The following is a 26,603-nucleotide window of genomic DNA, read 5'->3' as shown; positions in this document are numbered from 1 at the left end:
ATAAAATAGAAAGGCAACCCCTGAATGGCCACTAAACGGTCCGTCCTTGAATCACGAAATAACGGGGCAACAGAGTAGACAATTTTGCTGGGAATGGTATCAGGTACGATTTTTGCTTCATGCCATACGCACGGCACACAGGTTCGCGTAATCCCAATATCACGGAGGAAAACACCCGAATGACTTCTTGGCCCTACGATAAGCAGCACGGGCGGCCGATTCAGGCGAAAATGCTTCTGCGCGTGTTGTTCTTTTTGCGTTCCAAATGGAGCCAATTGTGGTGGAAGATGGCAGATCTATCAGTCAAACTCAAGCTGCCATGCATACGAAGCAATAGAAGACGAGAAAGCACAAACGCAGGTAAAGCCTTCTCTCTGCGTATTTTGAATTCCAGTGCACCCATCAAATGAAACGAGTCAGCTGTCAGGGGGACCCGTTTGTTTGGTTGATCAAACCCGGTTCAATTCATAATAGTGGCATATTATAATTTACGCAGAAATTGGTCTTTGGTTTCTTCGTGAAGGACAAAATTTATCTACGCGCACAGTGTTCGATAAAAATAATATACACTTCCTTCGGCAGCACTGCTCCATTCGGGAATGACTACTGCTGTCATGCGTGGTTTGACGTTTCGTTCCGCCCTCGCCACCCCGTTGTGTAAAAGATCAGGCCTCCGCGAATCGAGCCAACAAGAGACGTGCTCTCTGAATAAAGTCACAGTACCGAACCGCTAGCCGCAACCGTATCTCGCAGATCCTGATTTTCCCCATCGGAAGGAAAGATGTTTGCCCGTGCCGTGAAAACCGTCGCCAGCCAGGGTGCCAAGAACTTTTCCACCACGAGCCAGGTGAGCTTTCGGCCATTACACTCCCGGTCCATCGGATTTTATGATCCGCGAAAGATTTGTTGGAAAACAAGAAGGTGACCTTCTATCTGATTCTGAGCCTTGACATAATCTCGACCTTCTCAAGGCAATCGATAGACTATGTGCGTTTGTGTGTAGTGTGTGAAAAAACTGAGCGCGCGAGCGCGAAAGGAGGCAAGAATTTGCCAACTGTTTTAAGCAATGCACCGGCGGAGCGGCGAGGGGCAAATGTTTACGTAACGTTGTACCTTAATCTTATGGGGACAGTTTTTTCGTAGGTGGTTTTAAAACGGTTTATACGCACACAATCCTCACAGACTTGCCGATAAGAAACAATCACGTTAAGTCACGTTATCGTTTTATGTTTATTTCCTCCATTTGCAGAACAATGTAAAGGTGGCCGTTTGCGGTGCTTCAGGTGGAATCGGTCAACCACTGTCGCTTCTGCTGAAGAACAGCCCGCTGGTGACGGAACTGTCGCTGTACGACATTGTCCATACGCCCGGTGTTGCCGCTGACTTGTCGCACATTGAAACTCAGTCGAAAGTGACTGGATACAATGGACTGGAAAATCTGGAAAAAGCACTTAAAGGTGCCGACATCGTCATCATTCCGGCCGGAGTACCTCGCAAGCCCGGTATGACTCGTGACGACCTGTTCAACACGAATGCTTCGATCGTGCGCGATCTGGCTGCCGGTTGCGCTAAGGCCTGCCCGAAAGCACTCATCGGAATCATCTCCAACCCGGTCAATTCGACCGTTCCGATTGCGTGCGACACGTTGCAGAAGGCCGGTGTGCTGGACCCGCGACGTGTTTTCGGTGTTTCGACGCTCGACATCGTGCGAGCAAACACGTTCATTGGCGAAGCAGCAGGTGTCGATCCTCAAAAGATGAACGTCCCCGTCATTGGCGGACACTCGGGTGTCACTATTATTCCGGTGTTATCTCAGACGAAGCCAGCAGTGAGCTTCCCGCAGGATAAAATTACTGCCTTGACCGAACGCATTCAGGAAGCCGGCACGGAAGTAGTGAAGGCTAAGGCTGGTGCGGGTTCGGCCACCCTTTCGATGGCCTACGCTGGTGCTCGCTTCGCTTTGGCACTGGCACGTGCAATGAACGGCGAACAGAACGTCGTAGAATGCGCGTACGTCCGATCGGACGTTACTGAGGCCAAGTACTTTGCGACTCCATTGCTGCTCGGTAAGAACGGCCTAGAGAAGAACCTGGGTCTGCCGAAGTTGAATGCTTTTGAGCAGGAGCTGCTGAAGAAAGCCATCCCGGAGCTGAAGAAAAACATCCAGAAGGGAGAGGACTTTGTGAAGAACAACTAAATGGAACATGGGAACATAAATTAACGATTCTCGACAAACAAACCAACGTCGAACGGTTGGCTAGTAGAGCATTTCTTTTAATCAATCCCTCACGAACCAAAGTTTTCCTTAGCTCGTAGGTGAAACCCATGAGTTCCGGAATAACCACGTTAGCCTCATCGAGAATGGCCAGTGAACTTGAGCTACAATAAATAAATCAATATACAAACAATCCGCCATAATGTGTAGACCGAAACAAACGAATGTTGTATGGAAATAAAATTTAATTTATTTGGTACAAACCAGTGGACTCATTTACTGTTGGAGTTTTGAACGTTGGTCAAACTGTTAGTATGCATGCATGTATGTTGTTTCTGTGCCCTTGACCTAAGATGCTTGGCATACGTTTTTATTCAATAGGGAACACTTCCGAATGATGCCAATAGCCCAAGGCTGTAGCAACTCTCGCAAAGCCCTTGGTCTAAGATTAACGTTAATACAAATAATATTAGTATCTCAGTAAGACCATGAGGTAATTTTAACGTCTACATGGTTTTGAATGAATCCCAGCAAGATGTTGATGAATATGCAGTATAAAAGTAACTTATTTGTATACTGTATGGTTAAAGGGGGAAGTTAAAAGATTAATCTAATAATGCAATCAATATGTGTTAACTAATAGTTTTTTGAAAAGTTGTTTTGGTGGAACAGATAAAAAAAACACTATAATATGTTCACTTCACTAGGCACCATTGTAAACTTCAAGAGAGCGAATTGTTTGACATTTTACAACGCAGAATCCACTAGGCACACAGTCGGGTGCAGGAAACGTTGTGCAAAACAGGCAAGATATTATAGGGAATTTGAACAAACATAGGAGAAAGACCTAACACATGGGCAATAGAAACCGCGATTTATCGTAGCGAGTCAATTGTGCGATTCTGTCGTTCGAAATCGTCAGTGAATTTTCTACGGGAACCTCGCGTACCGCAGAGTAAATCATCTCGGAACGAAGACAAATCGAGCAAAAGGACGACAACGAAGAAGAAGAAGAAATTAGTTTTCACATCATAAGCTCGCCATCGCTGGGAAAGTATGGCCACTAATAACTACTTTGGGTTTCCTCATGGAGCGACTCAGTACAGGTAAGTTCGCCAATAGTTGAAATGCACCGGGTCTGGTGCAGTCGGGTGGTTGACGTGCTTGATTTTTGGGTGGGAGAAAAGAGACGGCGGTTAGTGTTACGTGTTCCGGCCAACTAGTACCAACTAGCCGGCATTTGTAGGTTCTTGGTAGGAACATGAATTGGTCGAGTTGTGAATGAGAGCGACGTTGTGTTGTTCGGGTTGCTGTGTTCCTCTCCGTCGCATACCGTGATCACCCAGTGCTTCTCCAGATGAATCGTTATAATGATGGATGCTAACAGGTGCAGCTTGTGGATAGAATGCAACCTCATGAGAAAATAGTTGACATCTTCAGTTGGTGAAAAATAGCATTTCCTGAACAAGACCTCGGGCAGGTGTTAGTATGCTGTGCGCGTATAGGTAATGGGGCGACGGCGGTGGAGTACGCTGCAGCAATCTGTCCCGCTTAGGAACGACGTTGAGCTCGGTTTGAAGAACGCACCGCGAGTGTGTCAAAAGGGTATTTAAAGCTCTGTGTTGCATAATTAAAAACCATCCGGAAAAGAGCACATATCGAACGGCAATTTCCACGGGGTGCGCGTACAATCGCTCTCGCTGTCGGGGGAAACCCTTTCAATGATCAAACAAAAATGAGCACGCAGTGATCGTTGGTAGAAAGAACGGAAGAGGGTGTACAGCAAGCCGCACATCGATATTGTGCCGTAGAGCTGTAGCGTGTGCGAGCACGTTGCAGCGTGCCTAAGGCAGAACGAGGGACATCCGTGTGGAGGTCCCTGTATTGGAGAAGGATTGAAATAGACATCTACGGAGCACGGAAGCAGAGAAAGAGCATTTGTGGAGAAAATGCAATATCGCGAGCAAAACCCGGCGAGATAGTGGTGTAGTTAGGTGGTTGCCCTGAAAATCGATGATATCACGAAACCATCGAAGCAACCGGGATGTTTGCCGTGCAATTGTGATCGGAAAACGGAGAGGATCAGCTGCAAGAGAAAATATTCGCCGTGTCTGGCTCTCGTTCCAGAAAATAGCTACTGTGTTTGGCTGCGCTTTTTGCATTCCGGAAGAGAGTCGAACGAACTTTTGATTGCCGCAATCGGAAGTTTTCTTTTTCTCGAGCAACCCGGCAAACGGCGAATGCACTGGTTCACTCTCCGTCCGACGTTTCCGTATCTCGGCAGTTTCAGCTAAAGTGTCTCAAACAATCGAGTGCAACATTGCTCAACATATCGTGGTGATTATGTGCATTTGTTAAGGAGGTGGTCGGGCCCCGGGATAGCCAATTGGGTGCTGCTAGTGATCATTTCGAGATAATGCTGTTTGCGCGATGACGGTCCAGTCCACAATTAAAACGGCGTTCGTATTTCATTTCCTTCCGACACTCTCGTTTGCAGCACTACAGCCACAGGAACTGCCTATCCGACCACACAGACAGGCTACGCAGTAGCTTCCGCACCAGCTCCGGCAGGTGCTTCCTACGGAACGGCCCGTCAGACGGGATACGACCAAGCATACCAGGCCGCAGCCACACCGGGAGCATACGCCAGTAAGCATCACTCGATATCTGCATGTGCATGTGCAGATACTCATGGTTCTCTTTTCATTGTAGCCACGGCAACGGGGGCAACGTACGACTACGGGTACGGGCGCACCACACAGACGTACGATACGTCGAAAACCTACTACCAGCAGGCGGCGGGGGCAACGGCAGGATATTCGGCACCAACCGGATACGACGCAACCGGTGGAGCACCGAAGGTGATTGCGGGATTTCAACCGGCTCAGGCAACTGCCTACGCGCCACAGCCGGCCCGTACCGCCCTACAACCGAACAAAGCGTCCCAGCAATATCCAACTGCCCAGCAGACGGTGGCCCAGCAAGTGGCCACACAAGCGCAAGCGTACGTGCCTACGCAAGCGACCGGCTACTCACAAACGGTGACGACCGTGCACTCTACACCGAAACCGGCCACCGTTGCCGGTTCTGTGGTGCAGAATAATTCAACCAGCTATCCGAGCTACGACGCGGCCCTGTACGGTGCGGCCACCATGTATGTCGCGCAACAGCAGCACCCCCAGCATCCGCCCAACGCCAAGGCCCCCGCGAACGTGCCTGGGGGTACGGGAGCTGTGCAGCAAGCGGTAATGACGGGTGCACCGGGCTCTGTTCCCGGCAATGCAGTGATGGCTAGTGGACCCGGACCGGCAGCCGGTACCTGGCAGGGCTACAAAACTCCCAAGGGAATGCATGGCGGCCATGGAGGAAACTATAAGACACGCAAGCCGGCACCGAAGCCCCTGCTGATACATTACTGCGATGTGTGCAAAATAAGCTGCGCCGGACCGCAGACCTACCGGGAGCATTTGGAGGGCCAAAAACACAAGAAGCGCGAGCTATTGATGAAGCAGGCGACCGAACCGGGAGGAGCTACACCAGCCCGGCCTGCCAACAGCCTGCACTGTGAGCTGTGCGGTGTCACGTGCACAGGAAACGATGCGTACGCGGCGCACGTCCGTGGGGCCAAACACCAGAAGGTTGTGAAGCTGCACACGAAGCTTGGCAAACCGATACCCGCCTGCGAACCAACGCCTAGCGCGGATGAAAAGAAAGACGGAGGCACCGGCGGTGAAGCATCGGAGGGGGGTGGTGCGGGTGGCGGAGGTGGGACCGAATCGTCGGAAGAATCCGTCCGCCCGGTGGGTAGCGAGTTCATCGAGGAAATAAAGGACGACGAGGGTAAGCTAGTCAGCTTCAGCTGTAAGCTGTGCGAGTGCAAGTTCAACGACCCGAACGCGAAGGAAATGCACATGAAGGGACGACGGCACAGACTGCAATACAAAAAGAAAGTGCAACCGGATCTGGTGGTGGACATTAAGCCGACGGTAAAGCAGAAGAAGATAGCGGAAGCGCGTGCACACCGCCAGGCCATGCAGGAGGAGTTTTGGAACCGTCGGCGCATAGCCGACGCCGAGATGGAGGAAGACCATGGCATGCGTACCTTTGGACGGCATCCGTTCTTCGGTATGTTGCCTGGGCGACGTCCGGAATCCTCGGACGATCGCCACGTGGTAGCGCGGCATGCCGAAATTTACCCCAAGGAGGAGGAACTGCAAACGATTCAGCGCATTGTGTCGCACACGGAACGTGCCCTGAAGCTTGTGTCGGACGTGATGACGAGCGGTGGCGGTGCCGCTGCCAATGCTCAACCCGTGGCATCACCCTCGGCGACATCCACCACCACCACCACCACCGAGGTGGTGAAGAAGGAACAAACCAATGATCCGGCGAAAGATCAAGAGGTTCAGCCACAACAGCCTTCGACGGCTGCTACGGCCACCGGTTCCTCCACAGGCGGCAAATCAGGACAGGCCAATCAGATGATTTCGTTCCACAAAGAGACGGAAGGCACTACGATTCGTCTGCTTAAGGGTGTCATGCGCGTGGGCTTGCTTGCCAAAGGTATGTTACCTCGAGCATTTGCAAAGATGTGTTTTCTTTTTTCGTTAACATTTTTTTCATCGTAATTGCTAGGGTTGCTGCTGCACGGCGATAATTGCGTGCAGTTGGTAGTACTGTGTGCGGAGAAACCGACCACGTCACTGTTGAAACGGGTCGCAACGGAATTGCCGATCCAGCTGAAAAAGATCGCTGAAGACCATCGGTACACGGTGACAATGGCTCCTGTCGAAGGGGCTGTTCTCATCACCGATAGCAACATTACGGTAAAGATATCGCTCACATCTCCCCTGCTGCGCGAAGGTAAGTCATGTTTTTAAGAAAAAAGGTATAACCCTTTAATTGAATTAAATTCAGTTTTGCTTTCCTGATCCGTTGCTCAACATCGTCCTTAATTTTTCTGTCATGTATAGGAACAAATGACATACTGTGATATTAACGTTCCAGAGTTATCCGTTCGGGAATTAAAATTTGGCATCTCCATAGATTTCAGACGCATAATATATGTATTGAATATTTCAAGAAAGCCTACCGTTACTGGCTGTGAATAGAGCTTCAAAGCTAATATGCACCATTTCATACATTGGTTCTTCCGTTCCGTTCCGGGAGGAAATATTGACAGATAAATACATGGAAACGTTCCATGCCTTGCGGTTTCATTTTGCTATCGTACCGATGTAACGGATGCGTTTTGGATTTCAAAAGCAAGGTTTAATCTTTCGCTTCGCTGTCCGGACAGGAGGGAAGGGTTCATTTTCTTCTCTTGGCGATCTCGTGTAAAATGTTTTTTTGTCGGCACATCGTCCACAGTGGAGTAGGTTGGATGAAACGGCAAGGGATAAAAATAAGAACAAATAACGAGGAATCTTTTCTGGAAGCTGTGGCGTTTCAGTAGTAGTCTATTCTAGCCAACGGTGGGAACGACAAACATGATTAAATTTCTGACAATTTTTACTTACCAAATATAGAAGTCCAGGTATGGCTGTAAATTTTCAACAGCGTTCAATTGTTTTTATGATTTAAACTTTCCGGCAGAGTACCTTGTTGGTTTAAAATAATGCACATACTTTGCGTATTATGTGCAATCGCAATTCTGTTTTTTTTTCATTCACTTTTGCTTTCTCTCATTATCGAAATCAAGTAATGTCTAACCAATCATGATCCATCAGTTTGCCACCGTTCGCTGGAATCAAAGTGTTTCTGTTGGAGATTCAAGTGTACTTGTTACTCGATAGTCTAGAGCAAAGCTCAAAACAACAAAATAAAGAAAAGTTGAAGAAGAAACAACTAGCTACAGCATACAACATCGCAAAACAGGATTTTTGACCATCCTCTGGCTGTCCACAAACCTTGCCGGAAAGGCGATAAAGAGCCATTGGCCCCGGAACCAATGAATGTGCTCATGTATCTCCTTTCTGGAAGTTTCCAAGTTCTTGATATGAAAGATGTCCCTATTCAGTTTTGTTTTAATAAGTGGGATATAGTAAAATACAAGCAATTCGTTTCGATGTTTTCTGTTGGCAAAAGCTATATTTTAAAAACATAACGAATGCTTGATCCGTTTTTGTCTACGATTCATATCCCGCTACGCGTGATGTCTTACTGAAATTGTATTTAAAAGAACCATGGTCAAACACCCTGTCTAAAATAATTCTTTTCTCTTTTCTTCATTTTATATGTTAATATCGAAATCGAAACTACTGCTACTCCTACCTACTACTACTACTTCTACTACTACTACTGCTATTTGCTACTCTGCGCGCGCATTGTAATGCATTGAAATGAAAAAACAAAAAACGAATCGAATGCAAAACATCCGCGCTTCAACCCGTTCCCGTGTATTTTTGCAATCGAACGTGTTTTGTTGTGAATTGAAACAAACGAACAAAAAAATAAAAATAAAAAAAATGCATAAAACAAAAACCAACAAAAAACCCACCCAACACCTGTACCAAATGCGGGGAAACATAAAATATGGGATAAAAATCACACAAACTTATCGACCAAAACTCGATCAACAAAAAAAAATACGACGGACGATACTGTTCCTGCCTTCGGCATGTCACAATATCGAAACCTGCATAAAAAATGTACCTATGTAAAAAAAAAATGTGCATACAAAAAATGTTTGAACGAAAACGAACAAACAAAAAAATGAAGCTAATGCATCTTCAGCGGAGCAGACTGCTCAAAATACCGAAGATCTCCTGCCACGCGAGCCCTGTCTACAGGCGCTAGCTGCACTGCGTCATGCAAAATGGTTCCAGGTTTGTGTATTTTTTTCTCCAAATTCTTCCTTCCTTTTTTTCTCTTTTTTTTGAATATCTATTTACAATAATGCATACATGATGATACATATTTAGTTATGTCTTGCGTATATTACCCGTAACTTCACGACGGCGATACGTTCGAACGCTCCTGTCCAGCGAAACACAGGGAAAAGTGTGTCCGGTTCGGCGACTGGTTTTTGTTTTACTTGGCAATCCAACATGTATACGTATTTAGCATTATATTACCCGTGCCATCCTGAAGAAAATGTAACTCCTTACTCGTGTGTCGCGCTATAGTTGAGCGTACGAAAGCGATACCGCCAAATAGGAAAAGGAATATGGTAGCTTTTGCATCCAACCCAGCGATTGTGGAGCTTAGAGAGAAACAATTAGGGAATTAATTAAGTTGACTAGCTCTGGATGATAACAAAAATATAATGTAAATTCAGCTTTTTTCCAAAGGGCAGAAAATTAGCTACTTAAAATGTTAGTCATTTAGATACTTATTCCATAAATTTTCTATCATTTTTTTGTTCTTTATAAGGTGATGGTTGAGTTCGTTAAATTGATGTAAGAAAAATCAACTTTCGCAGTGTAAAGTACAATGCAACTAGAATTAATTGGAAACTTTCAGTGCAAAAACGTTACATTTAAACAATAAAAGCCACGACGAAAAAGAAGACAAAATAGTTATATCATGCAGCATCCTACAACTGCTATCAAACGTCCAAAGAAGTATAAAGGAATAGCACATGATAGGTTATCAATAACGAATCCTCAGCATAGAATGCCAATGAGAATCATAGGACAATAACTTCATAATAGTCAACCAGTTTAGTTGCATTTTGAAAGGTTCTATTCATCAGATTGGATTTGTTCGATAGAGCGCTCCTGGCACAAAGAGTGAAGAAACAGATTTTGTACTCGATAATCATTGGCATAACAATTAGCTCAGTTTTCGTACGCAAATACATTAGCAGGAAGCTAGGGGTCAAACGTATAAGGCATGGTTTCAAACGATTAGTTCTAATTTCCATTTGTTTTTCTTTCATATGTGCATTTGTGGGGATGGATTACGCATTCGCGTGTCTGATAAGTGTTGGTTTAGAGATATATATTTAAATAGTGTGCCAGCGACAGCTTGGTGGCAAGAACACAATGTTGCATAGAAGTGATACTAATGTTTGGCTGTTTTTCTCTTTTTTTCTCGCGATCACCTTCCGCCTGCACATTGTGTTTAGGCTAGAGCCACAGGGCTGCAATCGTGCGTGATGATTATGCGCATTATGCGTGACCTGTGCCAACGCATACCGATCTGGAGCCATATTAGCCAATGGGTAAGTCTCGCGGTTCTGTTCCGTCGGTGGTGCACAACACCCTCGCTTGCGATATCATGCTCTCCCGTGTGTGTCCCGTTTTGCAGGCAATGGAGCTGTTGATCGAAAAGATCATCTCGTCCGCGGGTGACGCACTAACGCCTGGCGAGTGCTTGCGCCGCGTCATGGAAGCGATCTCGTCCGCCATCCTTATCAACGGTCCGGGTTTGCTGGATCCATGCGAAAAGGAACCGGAAGATACGCTGGCCGGCCTGAGTAAACAGCAGCGTGAGGACATTACTGTCTCGGCGCAGATGTTCCTGCGCTGCATCGCCTTCAGGCAGATCTACAAAGTGCTCGGCATCGAACCGCTACCGCCACCAAAGTTTGCCGGGAACCGCAATTGGCGCTTCAACCGCAAGCGCCGGCGTTCGGGCGCGGAAGCAAACGAAAGTGAAGGTGAGTAAAGGCGCGTGTGTGTGAGACCCGGCTTAATTCGATCGTCCCCTAATTTCAGTCGATAACGGGAAGATGCTAAAGAAGGAAGACTCGACGGCTTCCTCCACGGTAGCTGCGAACTCCTCGACAAGCGGTTCCACTAACGTAACTGCGATGGAAGTGGACTCTTGCAAAAGCGAAAAGTAAAGGATACCTCTGGTAGAATATTTCCGCTAGATTAGTGTAGACATTTTAAAATGTAGCAACCCTACGTAACAACAAATCTTGAGTAGATCGTTCCGCAACGGATCGTTCCATCGCCCTCGATGGGCTGCTAGACGATGCTGCGTTAGTTGCGTAGACTTTATCTACCCCATATACTATGTACCGGCAAACACGGTCTCCATCAAATTACTACTTTACATTTGACACCCTTATCTATCGACAACTCAGTCTATCTTTTAACATTTAGCGCTAGGCCAATAAAGGTGACCGGAGCAGGATAGCTGGCCACTATAATTAAACGCCTTTTTACGTGACTAGAATGGTTGATGTTCTCCTTCGCCTAAAGATGAGTGTATCTCGCACCTAAACTAGCAACCAGGAAAGTATTCGATAACAAAATCAATTGAAATTCTTGTTAACTATTAAACCAAGCGGCGCAAGCGTGGAAAACACAATTACTGAAGCTCAGGAAGAGGCAATGTGGCGCACGGACAGAAGAGGAGGAGGTGCATGTGAGATAAAATATTATTAGACTTATTCGTAAATTATCCAAAATTTGACGTGTTGTTAGTCAGTAGATGAAACTTGTTCTTGAACCCGACACTGATCTGGCTAATGGGCGAAACTAAATTAAGAATTGTGTGCGTGTGTGTGGGCGGTACAAGCGTGGCAGGATGTTGTGTTGAGCAAGGCTTACCCACCCTTATCTCATGAACCTTAAGTTAAGTTCCTTTCATCGTTAGGCTGCATAGGGAATGCATAGTTCGATATTATCATCCGATTGTGTGCTATCCTCTACGATTATTTGCTACGTATTGTCTTGATGCGTTTGTGCAGTGCACGTGAAATGGATAGAGGCATGTTTATTCTGAAGCGCAGCGATTGCAAATCTACATGAAATCGTATTTATTTCATATTTTTATCAATTGTTTCACCACATCCGTATCGTTATCATCTTGAGGAAGGATAAGTAGTTGCATGTATTAATTTTGTTCCTCAACCAATAGCAACGAAAGTTTAGAGAGAGAAGAGAGAAAGTTCAGAAACGAATTGAAGCATAATGTTTCTAGTGAAGTGTTTTTTTTTTTCATCGGCTAGATTGGAAGGTTTGGTTGGCGGCTGGCTGGCTCCTTGTCTGACTGGTAGTAGGATAGAAAAGATAAAGAAAAATGTTGTGAAATAGCTAAAGTAACGAAGTATTTCACTGCAGCTGGATGTGCCGCAACCCGCGGGAACCATTTCCCGCAGATACTGTACTGCGCGAGGATTTCCAGCATTAATAAATCCTTGAAGAGAAAGCTAGAGCGTTCGTGTGCTGGCATTTCACGCCCTATTAGATAGGATGAGACTTTATACAGTGTTGTAGCATTAGCTGCGTAAGCGGCAGGTATAAGAAGGTATAGGGTATGGTTTATACTACCAACAAGCAAATATAATTATGCGCCCTCCACGTCTGCATATGGGATATCTCTGAACAGAATGTAGGATGTATCCGTGACAGCAGGAAACGATTTTAACGTTTAACATAATGTAATAGACACACACCAACCATTTAAATGAACAAAGCAAGTCATCTTGGAATTTATTGCATCTTTATAACAATGAAAATATCTAGTAGGCATCAAATCGAATATTTGATCTTTGAAATAAAGTAATGCATCCATGAATTTACCTAGCGAATATTCGTTTCCGGCTAAAAATGTGTTTTATTGTTGCATTTGTGTTTACCAAAGAACGATACGTTAATGTCAAACGGTCACAGACCACTTATTTCGATAAACATGTGGTTTTCCATAAGTTCTGTATAAAACTAACCGGGCACTGCTCGGGCTAGACGAAGACAATTTTACGCAAAAGTAACAGGAGAGCATACCGGGAAGGAGGTACCATTTTTCTGGAATGAGCCTACTGTGCTACAAAAAAAATACTACGTATAACACAAATTAGATGCCATGCTTGTAAGAATTGCCCATAGATGACGCTACAAACTGGTATATGAAATATTTCATGAATTTGTAAAGCGACACCTATGAGCGAATAGCATAAGTACTTAGTACTCCATCAGCGCCATCTATTAGTCAGTAATGAATACTAATTTTAAGCGTTTTATGTATTTTAAGCGTTTACATTTTTAAAATGACTACACCTTCGACTGGTATGCTCTCCTGTTACTTTTGTGAAAAAATTATCTGTTTTGCCCGAGAAATACTCGGGACAAATTTTTTAATCTTTTCCACTTTGCACGTTGTTGTGTTTTGGCTGCAATAAGCTAGTTAATTGTGATTATATGTCACGCAACATATCTATTGTTCGAATCGTGCGGCGTGCAATATTATCACGTGCTGAAATATGCTCGTAATTCAATATAGATTATGTAAGAGTAGTTACACATTTGAAAACGCACAAAATAATTCAGAATTTGAATGAAGGTTACTAACGGGAAAGTAAATAAGAGAGCTGCTGTTAAATTAAACTCGTACTAGAGAAACACGTGCGTAATAATGATACTAGTAAAAATGTAATATTTCTAATGAAACCCTCGTTGACAAAGGGCTTTTATTGAAAAAAAAAAAAACAATTTATATATCAGCGAGACTTGGAGAAATATTACTGCAAATAAAACAGATTTACTCGGTTTTGAATAACCTGGTGAGCAGTAATGGTGCTGATGTATGTAATGATTCTTCTGAAATATTTTAAATATTTATTTAGTCACAAGCACTAAAGGACTTTTGCCTAGTAACAAATAAGCTTAGCAATAACATTACTGCATCATAAAACTGAATTGTTCAGTAGGATAAGAATGGCTAAGCAAGGATTGTCAACAGATATCCAAACAACACATGGATTACTTCATCAGTTATGTTCTTAGCGCACTTTGGCATTAGATTTTTTGTTAATGGTAAATGGGCACTCCCGAACATGAGAACTGATAAAATGTGCCTGGAGTTTGCATTCTTTCAATGGGAAGAACTAAGTAGTGTTACAGAAAGGACGGCTAACTGGAGCGCAGCAATCGTTTTAACTGACTATTCAAAACAGCACCCATCACAGCAGCTGTCAAGAAATGTCAAAATAGCTGCCACTCTTCGGTTGTGCAAAATCGTCACTGAAATCACGCATTGATTTTCCGTGTTTCGCGAGGAGGATTTTCTTCCGAATGCGGAAAAACGTATCTGGCACGGGGATTCGCCCGTAGTGCTTTGCCGTTGGTGAAATGGTGCTGCAAGTGGCGAACAGAAACAACGGTGTGTCGTGGGAGAAGCCGCGTGATACGGATTCGCGTGTGAGGATGCATTCGCGAGTGTAAACTAGAGGGGAGACTGTAAAAATACACACATCACAAAGGGCAAGCCGCGCGGACTCGGGGTTGTTGGTAGGTGCGCCAGCTGCAGCATTGCCTGCGGGTAGCATCATCGCCTGCTAGATGCCATCAGCCGTTCGGCCGTGGCCGTGGTGTGAAGCGATCGATTTTTGCGTTTCGCAGTAGGCAGTTTTGTGCCAGAAGAGTGTACCACAGCAACCTTAGGTTTCACAACAACAGCAAAAAAATCCTTTTCCTCCCCCCTTCGCATCGCTAGCTTACTCAGCTTGATGATGGACGTCGCAACGATGCAGCGGGATCCGGAGGGTCAGGAGTTTTTGCACAACACCAACAACAACAACAATAACAACAACGTCGTCGGTTCTGTAGGTTGCGCACTGGACAATGGCAGTCAGATCCTGCCGAATGATGGGGCCAGCTGTGAGGTGTCACCACGTGATTCGGTAACACCGAAAATGAGCTCCAGTGTGGCCAGCATACTCGACGATACGACACCCAGCGATTCCGGTGTCCAGCTGCTGGATTCGGAATCGAGCGGACTAAACGAGTCGATGATATCGAGCGCGGGTGGATTCGAGTTCGATGTTCCCGCTCCACCACCAGCGGTAGGGAATGCGCACAACAACGCCAACAATAACAACACCTACTGCGGTCGTCCGATGGGCGAAATGGACGTAGATGCCGGGGATGACGAATCCAAGCAGGCTGGGGCGCGAGAATGCGCCCGTTTGAAGGAGGAAGATGAAGCGAAACTGAGCGCGGATCAGGAGATCGGAGAGGGCATTGAGGTGGACCAGGGTATGACGACGAGCCAGGTACCGGATGAGCTCGTGACCAGCACCTGTTCGACGTTCGATAGCGAGAACATCGTGTACCGGCGGCGCATGAAGAAGACCCCGATCAGCAAGACGCCGAAGAAGCGCGTGTCCTTCCACGAGGACATCCTGAAGAACACCAAGACGGACAACATTCACATCGAGCACGGGTTCATCACGTATAAAACGGGCGGGGTCGGCAAGAAGGGTGTCGCGGGCAAGGGCCGGTACTCCTGGTGCTCGGAGGATGACGGTGGGTTCGATTACGGCGATGAGGAGGCACACGAAGGCCGCCGGCAGTACGTGTACCGGAATGCGTGCTCGGATGTGCTCGATTACGGTAAAACGGATGTGTTTGAAAACGTCGAGGACGAGCGGAACTACGTGAAGTACGACAATTCGGGTATCTTCGAGTACGGACCACCGACAGAGCGAACCGGGCGATCGGAAACCGACAAACTGCTGTACAAATGCAGCTGTTCCGATTCCAGCTCGAGCCTGGACTCTGGTGAAGGCGCCAACGAACGGACAAACTACCGGCAGGGTAAATCCAACAGTTGCGAGTGCATCGGCTCGAATGCGTCTGGACGGCATCATGGAAAGCATGGTGGGAACAACAACAACAACGTCATCTCGGACAACTGCTACTACAGCGAGCCAAGCATCGAGCATCTGGATGAGTTCAACGGCAACGTAACACCGGGAACAGGTGCTACAGCTGGTGGGGATCACTTCGTGAAATCGGTGTGGAGCAAAGAGAAAAAACCCAAGAGCAGCTGCCTGAAGAAGACGAAGCGGAACAGCATCTTCACGAACGTCGTCGTGCCGGAGTACGATCTGAACCGGAAAGTGAAGAAGTTCAACGTCCACCAGCGGCTGTCGGTGATCGATAACAGCCGCATGATATTTGGCTCGCTGAAGGACATCTTCGGAATCGCGCTGCCGGAGCGTGGTGTCCCCGAGGGGTCCGAGGATCTGTCGTCGGTGCGCGAATGCATCCCGGAATCGCATGATGATGGGTTGGTGGACGACTTTACGCTGGTACAAAAACCCAAATCGTTCCTCTCGAAGAGCCTCGACGGTGGGTTTCAGAGCCGTGCCGGTGGTCGGACCAACGCTGGCCAACAGAAAAAGTACGTTCACAACGTGGACGAGCAGCTGCGCCGAAAGAACGATGAGGATCTGTACGCACCGAGCCGGAAGAACAGCGTTGAGGACGACATTCCGGTGGTGAACGAGGACGACATTGATGCACACGACAGCAACAGGCAACAGCCTCCGAAGGAGTCGTCGCCGCCCGCGTCTACGATCCCACTTCCAGAACAAATCACTGCTGAAGGTGGTACTGACGGTGGAGGATTGGCCGGCGGATTGGTATTGGGAAACATGACCGGAGCCTATCGCAATAAATTCATCATCAACGGTGAGAGCACCGTGTTCGAGCACACGGGTGTATCGTACTGTTTCGAAGACGGCCAAAGCAAATCACCGCTCGAGGAGGAGAAAGAACTGCCGGTTGGTGAAACGACCAGCGGGTCGTTTATCGGAAAAACGCAGATCAAGAAAAAGCTCTCGAACATATTGCAAAAGATCAACGTCATCAGCTCGCAAGCGTCCACGCCGACACCGGTACCGACACCCGCTCCACGTACCGGTGGCGATGGCGAAGGAGACGTCGGCGGAAGTGCGCAAGCAACGCAACTCAAGGAGGACTCAACGGCAGGATTGCCGCTGCAATCGTCGCCGTCGTCTCCGAAGCTACCGGAGCAAGGACTATCAAATGCGACCGCAATGGAAAGCAGTACGATTTCCTCCTGCGGTAGCGATCATTCCGACCATTCGAGTGGCGTTGCTGCAGGCAAGCAGTCGGATCTGAGTTTGCCTCGAGCGAGTGCGAATGCGGGCAAAACGAACCGTCACCTCTCTTCGCCGCTTAGAAGCAAATCTCTCACGACCACGCGCTCGTCATTCCGCATGAGCCCGGATTTATTTAATCTCGGCATGGTGCCAGCGACTGGAGCAATGGCACCACCGGGAACCGGACCTCGACATCTCAACAACATTGACCCTCAGCTGGCGGAAGAGTTTGAGGACATCCTGACGATAACGGCGACCACGACAACAAGCAGCACCAACGATTCGGGTATCGAATCGGCGGATGTGCTGCACAGCAAAAAATCGTTCGTCGAGGACGACATCGTCCTGGTAGAGTTTCCCCCATCCGTGTCGGGTGCCTCGAGTTCAGCGGTCCTTTCGCCAGCTGCTACACCGCAATCGGAGGAGTACGGCGTACGGCTGTCGCATCGGTTGCCCGCGTACCAGCAAAGACATCGACACCATAACGCGATGACTTCGTCTACCACAAGCTCGGCCTCGACTGCCTCGAAAAGCTCACTGATCAATCGCTTCCTGCGCAACGTCACGCAGAAGAAGATCCTCGAGGCAACGATCAAGCAGAATCCTTTCTTCCAATCGAAGGTCAACGGTGAGCGCAAGCTGTTCGAGAATCTGTGTCCCCGAGGACCCGCGCGATCGATCAACAAGGAGCTGATCGAGGATCTGAACGCGGAAATAGCGATGGAAATCGAACTGTCGTCGTCCGCGTGCCAACTGGACCGGATCCAGCTGAACGACACGTACGCACTGTCCGGTACAGACGACAGTCCGTTCACCCTCGGTGGCGTCAAGTTTGATGGAGGTGGCATCGGCGTGGGAGAGCTACCCGTGGAGCTGTTCACGGCCGGACCGCGACTTGCCATCTACCGCAATGACAGCGAGGTGCTGATGAAGGTGTTCAAGCTTTTCAACGGATACAGCCGGGAGGGTTTCATGACACCCGTGCTGGTGTTTCTGACCGATCGTACGCTCTACGTGACGGACCAAGTACGGAACAGGTTGTGCAATAAGTTCGTGCTGCCGTACGCCGAACTCGACGTCATACTAGTTGGTCCGTACGGCAACACGGTGCTGCTCAGCAACTCGGCCCGGGACATGCAGCAGGTTCTGCTGGCCGGTGGGCCATACCCGGCCGAGGGACTGGTCTCGAGCTTGGAACTTTGTGCACGACGTGGAGGATCCGTTTTACCCGCTGTCGGACAACTGACACTCGATCATCTGGCACCACTGCAGGCGTTCGTGCGAGACCATTCGAGTGTCAACCGAGAAGACTCGTGGAGGTACTACGCGGTTGTGAACGTACCGGCGGGTACGCTCGGAAGTGAGGAGGCCCCATTAGGACCCCACATCAAGGGTCCGCTGATGCACCGGCGTATGTCACACGCTGGCTTCGTGGACAACTGGTCAGCGGGTTACTTTCTGCTAAAGTACGTAAAGTCGTGACACCGTTTTTAATCCACTGACAACCAGGCTAACGGATGTTTTGAATAATCGGTATGTTTGCAGAGCCGGAGTGCTGTACCTGTTCGCAGACGCGTCCCAGAAGCTGCCGACATGGGCCGTCGCATTAGCCGAGTGTCAAGGGGCACGCCGTTCCGTTCACTCCGGTCGGCCGTACTGTTTCGAGTTGCTGCTGCGCACGGGAGCCCTTCAGCTGGCAGCGCCGGACGAGTATGTGGCTTCCGATTGGCTGCAAGCACTGGTGCAGGCGGCTAGTGGGGTGAGTGGAAAGCAGGCGGTAGAACCGAAGGTTTGATATCCCTTTTTGTTTCTTAGTTCTTCTCTTTTGTTCACTCAACTTCTTCTGTGATCGCAATCTTCGTCTTGGCGCAATTGTGAGCTAATGTTTGAACCATTTCCCGTATGTTTCAGCTCTTTGAGATGCAGGAACGTCGTCGCACACTTGGATGCACTTTGATCATGACGTCCAACCATCTGCTAACACTACGCGAAGATTTCAGTGCGCCTTTGAGGCGTAACACCAGCTACAACGTTTCCGGTGGGATGTGCCATCCGTCGGCTTCGTCTATGCTGCTGCAACTCAGCATGTCATCCCCCTCGAAGGAAAATATAAATCCGAACGCCACCCATCGGAAGACGAGCAACGTCTCCAGTATTAACGGTGGACCGGACAACTGGAGCGAGGTACGTGTAGTCCGGGAAAGGGCCATACGTCGTTTTGGGTTAACATGTTACCGTTTTGCTGTGCTTGATTTGCAGATAAGTTCCATACGGTCGAACTGCAGCACACCGACTCGTTCGAACGTGGCAGCTCAACTCAACAACGCGGATCGACGTTCGAACTCATCGAGCACCAGCACACCGACCAAAGGCAGTATCACACAGATGCACCAACAGCAGCAGCAACAAATACTGAATTCGTCTCCGGCTAGAAGTTTACCGCGATCGGTCGGGGTATTGAATAGCGAGGCACCATCCCTGGTGGAGCTACTTGGTAGTGGCACGGAGGAAAAGAGCTACACAAACATGAGTAGCTTTTATGGTAAAAATTCCGGCGTGGAAGTGCTCACGTGCGCCAGCATCGATGAAATGTCCGCCATTAAGATTCCGGCCGTCTCGTCTAACTGGTGGTGCATTTTGGTAGGTTGCAACACTCGTTGCTTTAGCAGTGCAATTGTTCTCATCTCTATCTCTGCCTCTTTAACTAGGAATTCGAATGCCAAGAGGTACGGGAAAATTCAGACGATCTGGTGATATTCTTCTCAACCAGCGCGGAGCAGGAACGCTTCCTGTCGATGCTCGAATCCATCTGGCACACCAAAAAGGTACCGGGAGCATCAGAAAACATTTCTTTTTCTATGCGTGTTTTGCACTTTTCATCATGACCATCGTGGTTTTTTTTAATGATTTCAGCGCGATGCGTTCCCAGCCTCGATCGTCAGCAGCGACGATCCTGTGTATGATCACTGCTCGAAACTGTTTTTGGAGATCAATCGCTCCTGGGAACCGCTGTTGTCCGCCGCCCTTGGTTATCCGCAGTAAGACGGTACAAGTAAGAAGTGCAGACGTCCCAGGCGAGTTGCTTTAGGCTTTAACATTACTTTCACTCGCGTTTAATGCGCACTGGCGCGCTAGGTGCTTGGGTAGTGTGTCCAGCTAAATGATGTGTGATGAGCGCGCAAAAGTGCAATAAGGAAAAGTATTATTAGTATTATACGTAAAGGGCAAGGCAGGTGCAATTCCGTTGGGCAATGTTACACGTTGCAAAGATAAGCGACCAAAATGTTGACACACTCTAGTAGTTAAGATTAAATTTTTTTTTGCAGTTTCATAGGCTCTCTTGGGAGAGACAATGGACATAAAATTCACGAATAGTTTAAAACAAAAGTACACTTCAACTCAACTGCGAACCAATCAATCGGCGTTTTTATCAATGTTCCGTTTTGAAATAGTTTTGATCTGCAAATAATGCTTTTATAGAAAGAAGTTTACACTGAAACCAGTAGAGACAAGTGAGAGGAAAATGGGAATTAGGATTAAAACTAGAAACAAGACAATTAGGATCGCGTATTTCCGCTTGGCATAGAAACGTTTTGCAGATCACTACCAAAGATAGGTGCGATATAAAATCATGATTAACGCAAATTTGTGACAAAAGGGCAGCATAAATACGATACCATTTGGTTTGGAACAACCATTGGAACGGGAATATCAAAGTGTCTTTCGCGGTGTGAGAGAGGGTTGATTATTTGTCATATCTATTCCATCGACCACCGTAGATCCTTTATCGCGAGTTTATTACTGCTTCGCTATCATAGCAATAATAGCTTGTGCTGCGTGCGTGTTTGGCCTAGAATCGCCCTTCGCTTATGTATCCTTAAGCCTTCCAAATGCTTTCTCTAGTGCTTTCGCTTTCATGGGCTGTCCTGTAATGGAACCGAGATATAGGCAAACAAGCAAACATATACTCAAAATGTGATTGATATATCCTTTCGATAACAAAGAACACGTTGGAAAATAGCACACATAGTAGTTCTATTATCTATCCAGATATTCATGCATGTACTACGGCGATACCACCGTAAGAAGCTTAGGTTAAGACACGATAAATAGTGCACTACCATTCGAAATTGGTCTCCAGGAAGAAAACTATGTGTATTGCATGTTATCCAAAGTTATTAATCAAAACAATTTAGGATAAAAAAATTATTCTTTCCTTTCGATGCTACCTGCCCAAAAGCCAACAGGCATAACGACGTAATGTGGGCCTGTCCTACGGCCATGCGGTATAATGTTTTATGTTAAACTTTTTGTTTGAATTTCCTGCTTACAGTCTCTATGACTGGTTCGTTAATGTGGCTCCGTTTTGGTAAAAATATTTATCAGCATGTAGCAGATGATAGTTAAAGAAAATGTTACCGACAATACAAGATACACGCGTATTGCAACATACTAACGAGATATTAACGTGATCGTGTTTTAGCAACTGTTCTATAACTACAACAAAAAACAATCATATATGATTGGAGAAGGAAAAGAATAATCACCGTAATTGTGATTAAGTTTTCGTTATAAGGGATTTTGTTTATCAGGAATAAGTTTTTAAAGTGATAATTTGCTAGTCAAAAATTTAAAAAAGGATATGACGAAAATGATACATTATAATGTGATTTCAAATCAGCCATTAGTTATATAATTTTTATATTTTGCTGCAGTAATTCATACCACTTTACAGCAGGCTAATGTATTCAAGAAATTGTTTCAATTTTGCTTATACATCGCATGCATCGTCGGATAAGGTTTATCGATGGAAATAAGTTTTATCAAAAACAAAAATTAATCAATCTCGTATCTAGTTCTGAACGATCTGGTAAGCTATCTAACTACACACTCTCATACATCGTGCATCGTACGCAGAAAGGCTATGCATTCGTAGTAAAAGCATATATATATATACACTCACTTTAGAAATCCTACCCTCGTTATCGTCCCCGTATATTATATATATATTTATTCTTGTACAAGGATTTTGGAGACAAGCATGTATAGCTGGAGCGTATAAAGTGGATATTTAGAATGCGGTTTATAGCAGGATAAAGATACATAAGGATACAATTGAATCAAACGTTCCCTCGATCGTTTTGACTGAGTAGCGTTGAGGAATGCTGGAACGTTTATTTTCCTGACGTCGAGGAAACCGGTGTTGTAATGGCCTGATAAAACGTATCCTGGATTAAATAGCATACAAAACAGGAAGCCACACGATGTGAAAAACGCGTGACAACATTGTTTCCAAAATCAGTGAATCGTTAAGCAAAACTGTCGCCATGACTAACCACACATTTCAAAGTAAGAAGGTCGTACGATATTCCCTCATATCGAAAGGGATGCATATTACAACTATACACGTTACATAAAACCAACTACTGCATTGGGCAGAGTATTGATTCAGTCCAAGGTACGATAATAAAGCAAATATGTAATCTCATTGGCAAACGGCATTTTGTACGAAATGATATCGCTTTACGTCCGAAATTTTAAATCACTTTACTTATAAAGCGCTACAGCCACTCAGTGGTTTTGTTCCGGAGCAGGAGACACCAGAACCATATGGTGTCGAGCACGTGACTTCCCACAGGACCTCGGTTCAGGCAGGCAGTGCCACCACGCACCCGAAAGACTGACGATATATCTGCTCTTTCCAACGTGGAACGAGGTGTGTTGGAATAGCAGCTGAGTACGAGAGCCTCAGCTGAAGGGTCCGGCCCGGTCTACCGCGCGCCGGTGAAACATTTCAACCGCATTAGGATAACGTAGCGAGTGCGATATGTATCGTGAAATGTTTCCACCCCGTCGTATCCAGCTGGTAGCACTGGCCCGGGGATTGCAGAACGTCATGACGGAAAAAGGGTCGCCCTGGGCAGGGTAACGACAGCGCGTTTTGTTTGTATGTTGCGGTGTTGCTCAACGGTCCGACAGCTTTCGCGTTGGTTGCCGCGTATGTGGGACATATTTGCTAATTAGGAGCCGTGCTTCTACTTTCCTCGGAGAAGCAGGTCCGGTTCGACGAAAAAAGAAAAACCAGTATGCACTGTATAATCGTAACCTGCAAGGCGTCGCTCAAGTAGTGCGCCTGGCGAGTTTTGCCAGAGTCGGGGATGTGCCAAGGCGCGGTGGTGGTGGTAACCGACTGGACGACGGCGACGGCGCGGCGGATGCGGATAACGTAATAAGATCCACTTTGAGTACGTAGTAGAGGTTGCTTGCGGAGCGCGACAAGAGAGGCGACAAATTTGCAATCACCCGTGCCTGTGGTACCGGGAACCGTGGAGTAAAATTTGCGTTAAAAAAGACATCGTTAGCAAGGTATGTTGAATTCTAAAGAATATATAAAAAAAGATGTAACGAAGTGAATGTCATTTGTGTAAAAATTCAGTTCCTTGCTTCCGGTTAAATACAGTAATATCTGCCCATCAAATGCGTGTGTGTGTCTCCGTATCTGCTAGTTAACGTCTATCTCCACCCCGTTATCATACATTGGCCACACCTCTAGATACGATAGATAAAGGATGCACTACTCAGTGAGGCACTTTTATCACGGGGACGTAAGCCCAAAGTTGAAGCCTATCAAAAGTGTCGTAATTATCGCGCAATCACATCCAATCGTCACATCCTGATAATCTCCTAAAAGCACGCCGTCCTGATTAGGCTGTCCATTTGAAATCGGCAATCATGGTTTGTTTCTTCTTGGATCTTCTCTTTGGCAGGAAAAATGGAAACCACTGGCAAAGAGCTGCCGGGAATCGTCCCAGTGGAATCCGTGACGATAAAGCTGTCCCCCGGGAAGCTATCGGAGTTCCGGAATCTCCTAGATACACGGTATCGCGCTCGTCGTGACATGACGAAAAGGTACTCCCCGTCCATTCCCATCCCAAAGGCCGAACCAATAACGCCCAACAGACTGAAGGCGCTCGTACTGGCTAGCAGCCGGATCCAAATGCTAATTGACGAGGTAAAACTTCTGAACTTCGCCAACGTGCAACGGGCGCGCTGACGAGCGACGAAAGGGATTTATAATCTTCCTTCTATATCTCCCTTATAGCAATCCTCTGGTGACAAGAGTAAGAAGGCACTAAAAGCGACGATCGCACAACTGCTGGACGAGATCGGGTTGGCTGAAAATCTGCCCGTCATTCGTGCGCTCGGCACGGTGCTGAATGGTATCTTCGACCGGATCTACAGCGGGCTGTACGTGAACGAGGTGAAGCTGGAACAGTTCAGGTCCCGATTCGGACGGCAAACGATGCTGTACCTGCCGAGCCATCGTAGCTACGGTGACTTCATCCTGATGTCGTACGTGTTGTTCTGCTACAATATCGCCATCCCGGGCATTGCGGCCGGCATGGACTTCTACTGGATGGCAGGCATGGGCAGGGCACTGCGTAACACCGGCGCGTTCTACATGCGGCGTACATACGGGGACGATCGGCAGTACTGGTACGTGTTCCGGGAGTACATGCGGCAGTTGGTCGTGGCGTACGAGCGTGGGGTGGAGTTTTTCATCGAGGGAACGCGCAGCCGGAGCAACAAAGCACTGACGCCTAAGATCGGGCTTCTGTCGATGGCACTGGAACCGCTGTTCATGGGTGAGATTCCCGACCTGATGATTGTTCCGGTAAGCGTATCGTACGATCGGCCGGTCGAGGAAAAGCTGTTTATGTACGAGCTGCTGGGAGTGCCGAAACCGAGAGAAACGACCCGAGGTTTACTGAAAGCACTCAGCATAATGCGGGAAAACTTCGGCAACATTTACTTAGAGTTCGGTGATCCGCTGTCGGCGAAGGATTACTTCGGGGACAGATTGAACCGCACCCGACACACGGTCGAACCGACCTTTGCGCAGGTGCTTGCCAAAGACGAGAGAGATGCCATTCAAAATTTAGCCAACGACGTCGTACACCTGCAGCAGCACCGCATGGTACTCATGACATTCCACCTGATCGCACTGTACTACAACTACCGTAAGTACCACGGTCGTACGGTGGATCTCAATGAGCTGGTGGAAGGTGTCTCGATGCTGGCCAAGATGTTCGAGGATCTCGGTGCCCTCACCGAGGTGGAGGGTTGCCAAAACGTGGAACAACAGTGCCTAGCAGCGCTCAATGTACACCGCAACATCCTGCAACTAACGAGCGATCGAGTGTTGGTGATTGTCCAATCGCACCATGATTTTAGTCGTGTGGACAAACGCAAGCTGAAGGGTTACAATCTCACAGAAGGCGTAATGAAGCTAGCGGTACCAATATTTTCCCTTCAGCTGTACTGCAACCCGTGTCTGCACTGGCTTGCCGTTCCTGCAATGGTAGTGTTAGCCGAGCGCACCATTAGATCCACCAAAGCATCCGATACAGCGCGAGACGTTATTTGGCGATCGGAGCTGCTGCGCATTGTGCGGGAATTGAGGCTGCTGTTTAGCCTCGAGTTCGTTCTCTATACCAACCGAGAAACGGTTGAGTTTGACGCGGCTCTTGAGCATCTGTTCCGGCAAGGGCTCCTCGTATGCAACCCAGTAGGACAGGAATCGTTACACTTTGGGCCAAAAGCCGCTGGGCCAGAAGCGAACGTGTATCTAAGCGCCATAGGGCCATTCTTATGCACGTACTTGCAGGCAACGGATGTGCTAACGAACCACTTCTCCAGTAGGCCGCAGTTCACCGAAAAAGAGTACCTTGCCACGGTTCAGCAACACGTCGAGCAAAAATTATTGCACCAAGAGCGGAACGTCCACCCGTACTGTCTGTCGCTGGACAGCATCAGTCTCGCATTGCATTCTTTAGTCACACTTGGTGCAGTAGGCAAGTCTAAGATGTAAGTATTCACCACAAAAAACAGGCACTTTTTTAAGGGGTTTGACCATTTTTTCCGAATTTCTCACGCAGAGATGACGAATATCGGTACGAACTTGCCACGAGCGGCATAACCGGATCAATCAACGACCAACTACGGAGTTTCTGTGAGCTGTTACCCTTCGAGTACCTCACATTCCAGAGCGTGGTGACCGGTAGTAAGCTGTAAGGCCGTTCTCCTTTTTTAGTTCAAAAAACTCTTCGAATAATATATGTTAGTGGTGTTATTGGTGGGCGGTGACGGTTTTCGAAGTAAAACATAGGCTCTATCGTTCAGAAGCCGCTCGCTTCATCGGGTTACAAATCCATCGCTCAGAAAGATGTTTACAACGATACTCTTTCATTTAGTTTAGCAAAGTTTGCATTTAGTTTGTCCCTGTGCGCGCGATATTTCTAATTTTAACAGCTACATCAATTTAGCAGGTATTTTTTACTATGGGGAAAAGGATTTCCTGTCATACCGGACTCAATAAAATACACTCTCAAACGGACAATAAAGACAGTCCATGAAATAACGATTTGTACTCACTGCGGTTAACATATCATGATGATATCAACTAAGTAAGTCACTAACTATGCACAATCACATAAATTCGTGTTAAATAGAAGTAAACTGCACATTAAATTCTCTAACGTTCGAGCGCGCGCCTTTCACGTTTGGTGTTTACTTTGAAAC

The 26,603-nt window shown here is 47.2% G+C and overlaps 4 protein-coding genes across 4 annotated transcripts; all 4 read left to right on the top strand.

Moving 5' to 3' along the window:
• Nucleotides 1–671: 671 nt before the first annotated feature.
• LOC128721896 (malate dehydrogenase, mitochondrial) lies at nt 672–2,469 on the top strand. The gene is made up of 2 exons (XM_053815698.1): nt 672–847; nt 1,250–2,469. The coding sequence occupies exons 1-2, from the start codon at nt 782–784 to the stop codon at nt 2,195–2,197; spliced, it is 1,014 nt and encodes a 337-aa protein (XP_053671673.1). The 5' UTR covers nt 672–781; the 3' UTR covers nt 2,198–2,469.
• An 802-nt stretch (nt 2,470–3,271) lies between these two features.
• On the top strand, nt 3,272–12,696 carry LOC128722020 (zinc finger RNA-binding protein 2). Its single transcript, XM_053815831.1, has 8 exons — nt 3,272–3,321; nt 4,713–4,864; nt 4,928–6,778; nt 6,851–7,078; nt 8,936–9,042; nt 10,287–10,382; nt 10,469–10,820; nt 10,879–12,696. Exons 1-8 carry the CDS (start codon nt 3,272–3,274, stop codon nt 11,004–11,006), a joined length of 2,964 nt encoding a protein of 987 aa, XP_053671806.1. The 3' UTR covers nt 11,007–12,696.
• Nucleotides 12,697–14,621: 1,925 nt separating this feature from the next.
• LOC128721533 (uncharacterized) lies at nt 14,622–20,063 on the top strand. The gene is made up of 6 exons (XM_053815295.1): nt 14,622–18,487; nt 18,567–18,810; nt 18,933–19,205; nt 19,281–19,661; nt 19,730–19,846; nt 19,935–20,063. The coding sequence occupies exons 1-6, from the start codon at nt 14,622–14,624 to the stop codon at nt 20,061–20,063; spliced, it is 5,010 nt and encodes a 1,669-aa protein (XP_053671270.1).
• Nucleotides 20,064–23,793: 3,730 nt separating this feature from the next.
• LOC128721575 (dihydroxyacetone phosphate acyltransferase) lies at nt 23,794–26,096 on the top strand. The gene is made up of 4 exons (XM_053815344.1): nt 23,794–24,033; nt 24,124–25,578; nt 25,690–25,889; nt 25,961–26,096. The coding sequence occupies exons 1-4, from the start codon at nt 23,794–23,796 to the stop codon at nt 26,094–26,096; spliced, it is 2,031 nt and encodes a 676-aa protein (XP_053671319.1).
• The last annotated feature ends 507 nt before the right edge of the window (nt 26,097–26,603 follow it).

This window comes from Anopheles nili, chromosome 2 (assembly GCF_943737925.1).
Source record: "Anopheles nili chromosome 2, idAnoNiliSN_F5_01, whole genome shotgun sequence".
NCBI lineage: Eukaryota > Metazoa > Arthropoda > Insecta > Diptera > Culicidae > Anopheles > Anopheles nili.
This window is presented reverse-complemented; position numbering and strand designations above follow the sequence as displayed.

Excerpts from the sequence above, each read along its gene's own strand:
- LOC128721896 (XM_053815698.1), top strand. The coding sequence starts at position 782 with ATGTTTGCCCGTGCCGTGAAAACCGTCGCCAGCCAGGGTGCCAAGAAC. Across the intron at positions 848-1,249 it reads ACTTTTCCACCACGAGCCAG|AACAATGTAAAGGTGGCCGT; the intron begins GTGAGCTTTCGG and ends CTCCATTTGCAG.
- LOC128722020 (XM_053815831.1), top strand. The coding sequence starts at position 3,272 with ATGGCCACTAATAACTACTTTGGGTTTCCTCATGGAGCGACTCAGTAC. Across the intron at positions 3,322-4,712 it reads CATGGAGCGACTCAGTACAG|CACTACAGCCACAGGAACTG; the intron begins GTAAGTTCGCCA and ends TCTCGTTTGCAG. Across the intron at positions 10,821-10,878 it reads GGAAGCAAACGAAAGTGAAG|TCGATAACGGGAAGATGCTA; the intron begins GTGAGTAAAGGC and ends CCCTAATTTCAG.
- LOC128721533 (XM_053815295.1), top strand. The coding sequence starts at position 14,622 with ATGGACGTCGCAACGATGCAGCGGGATCCGGAGGGTCAGGAGTTTTTG. Across the intron at positions 18,811-18,932 it reads AGCAGGCGGTAGAACCGAAG|CTCTTTGAGATGCAGGAACG; the intron begins GTTTGATATCCC and ends CGTATGTTTCAG. Across the intron at positions 19,847-19,934 it reads CCATCTGGCACACCAAAAAG|CGCGATGCGTTCCCAGCCTC; the intron begins GTACCGGGAGCA and ends TAATGATTTCAG.
- LOC128721575 (XM_053815344.1), top strand. The coding sequence starts at position 23,794 with ATGGAAACCACTGGCAAAGAGCTGCCGGGAATCGTCCCAGTGGAATCC. Across the intron at positions 24,034-24,123 it reads TCCAAATGCTAATTGACGAG|CAATCCTCTGGTGACAAGAG; the intron begins GTAAAACTTCTG and ends TCTCCCTTATAG. Across the intron at positions 25,579-25,689 it reads TGTTCCGGCAAGGGCTCCTC|GCAACGGATGTGCTAACGAA; the intron begins GTATGCAACCCA and ends ACGTACTTGCAG.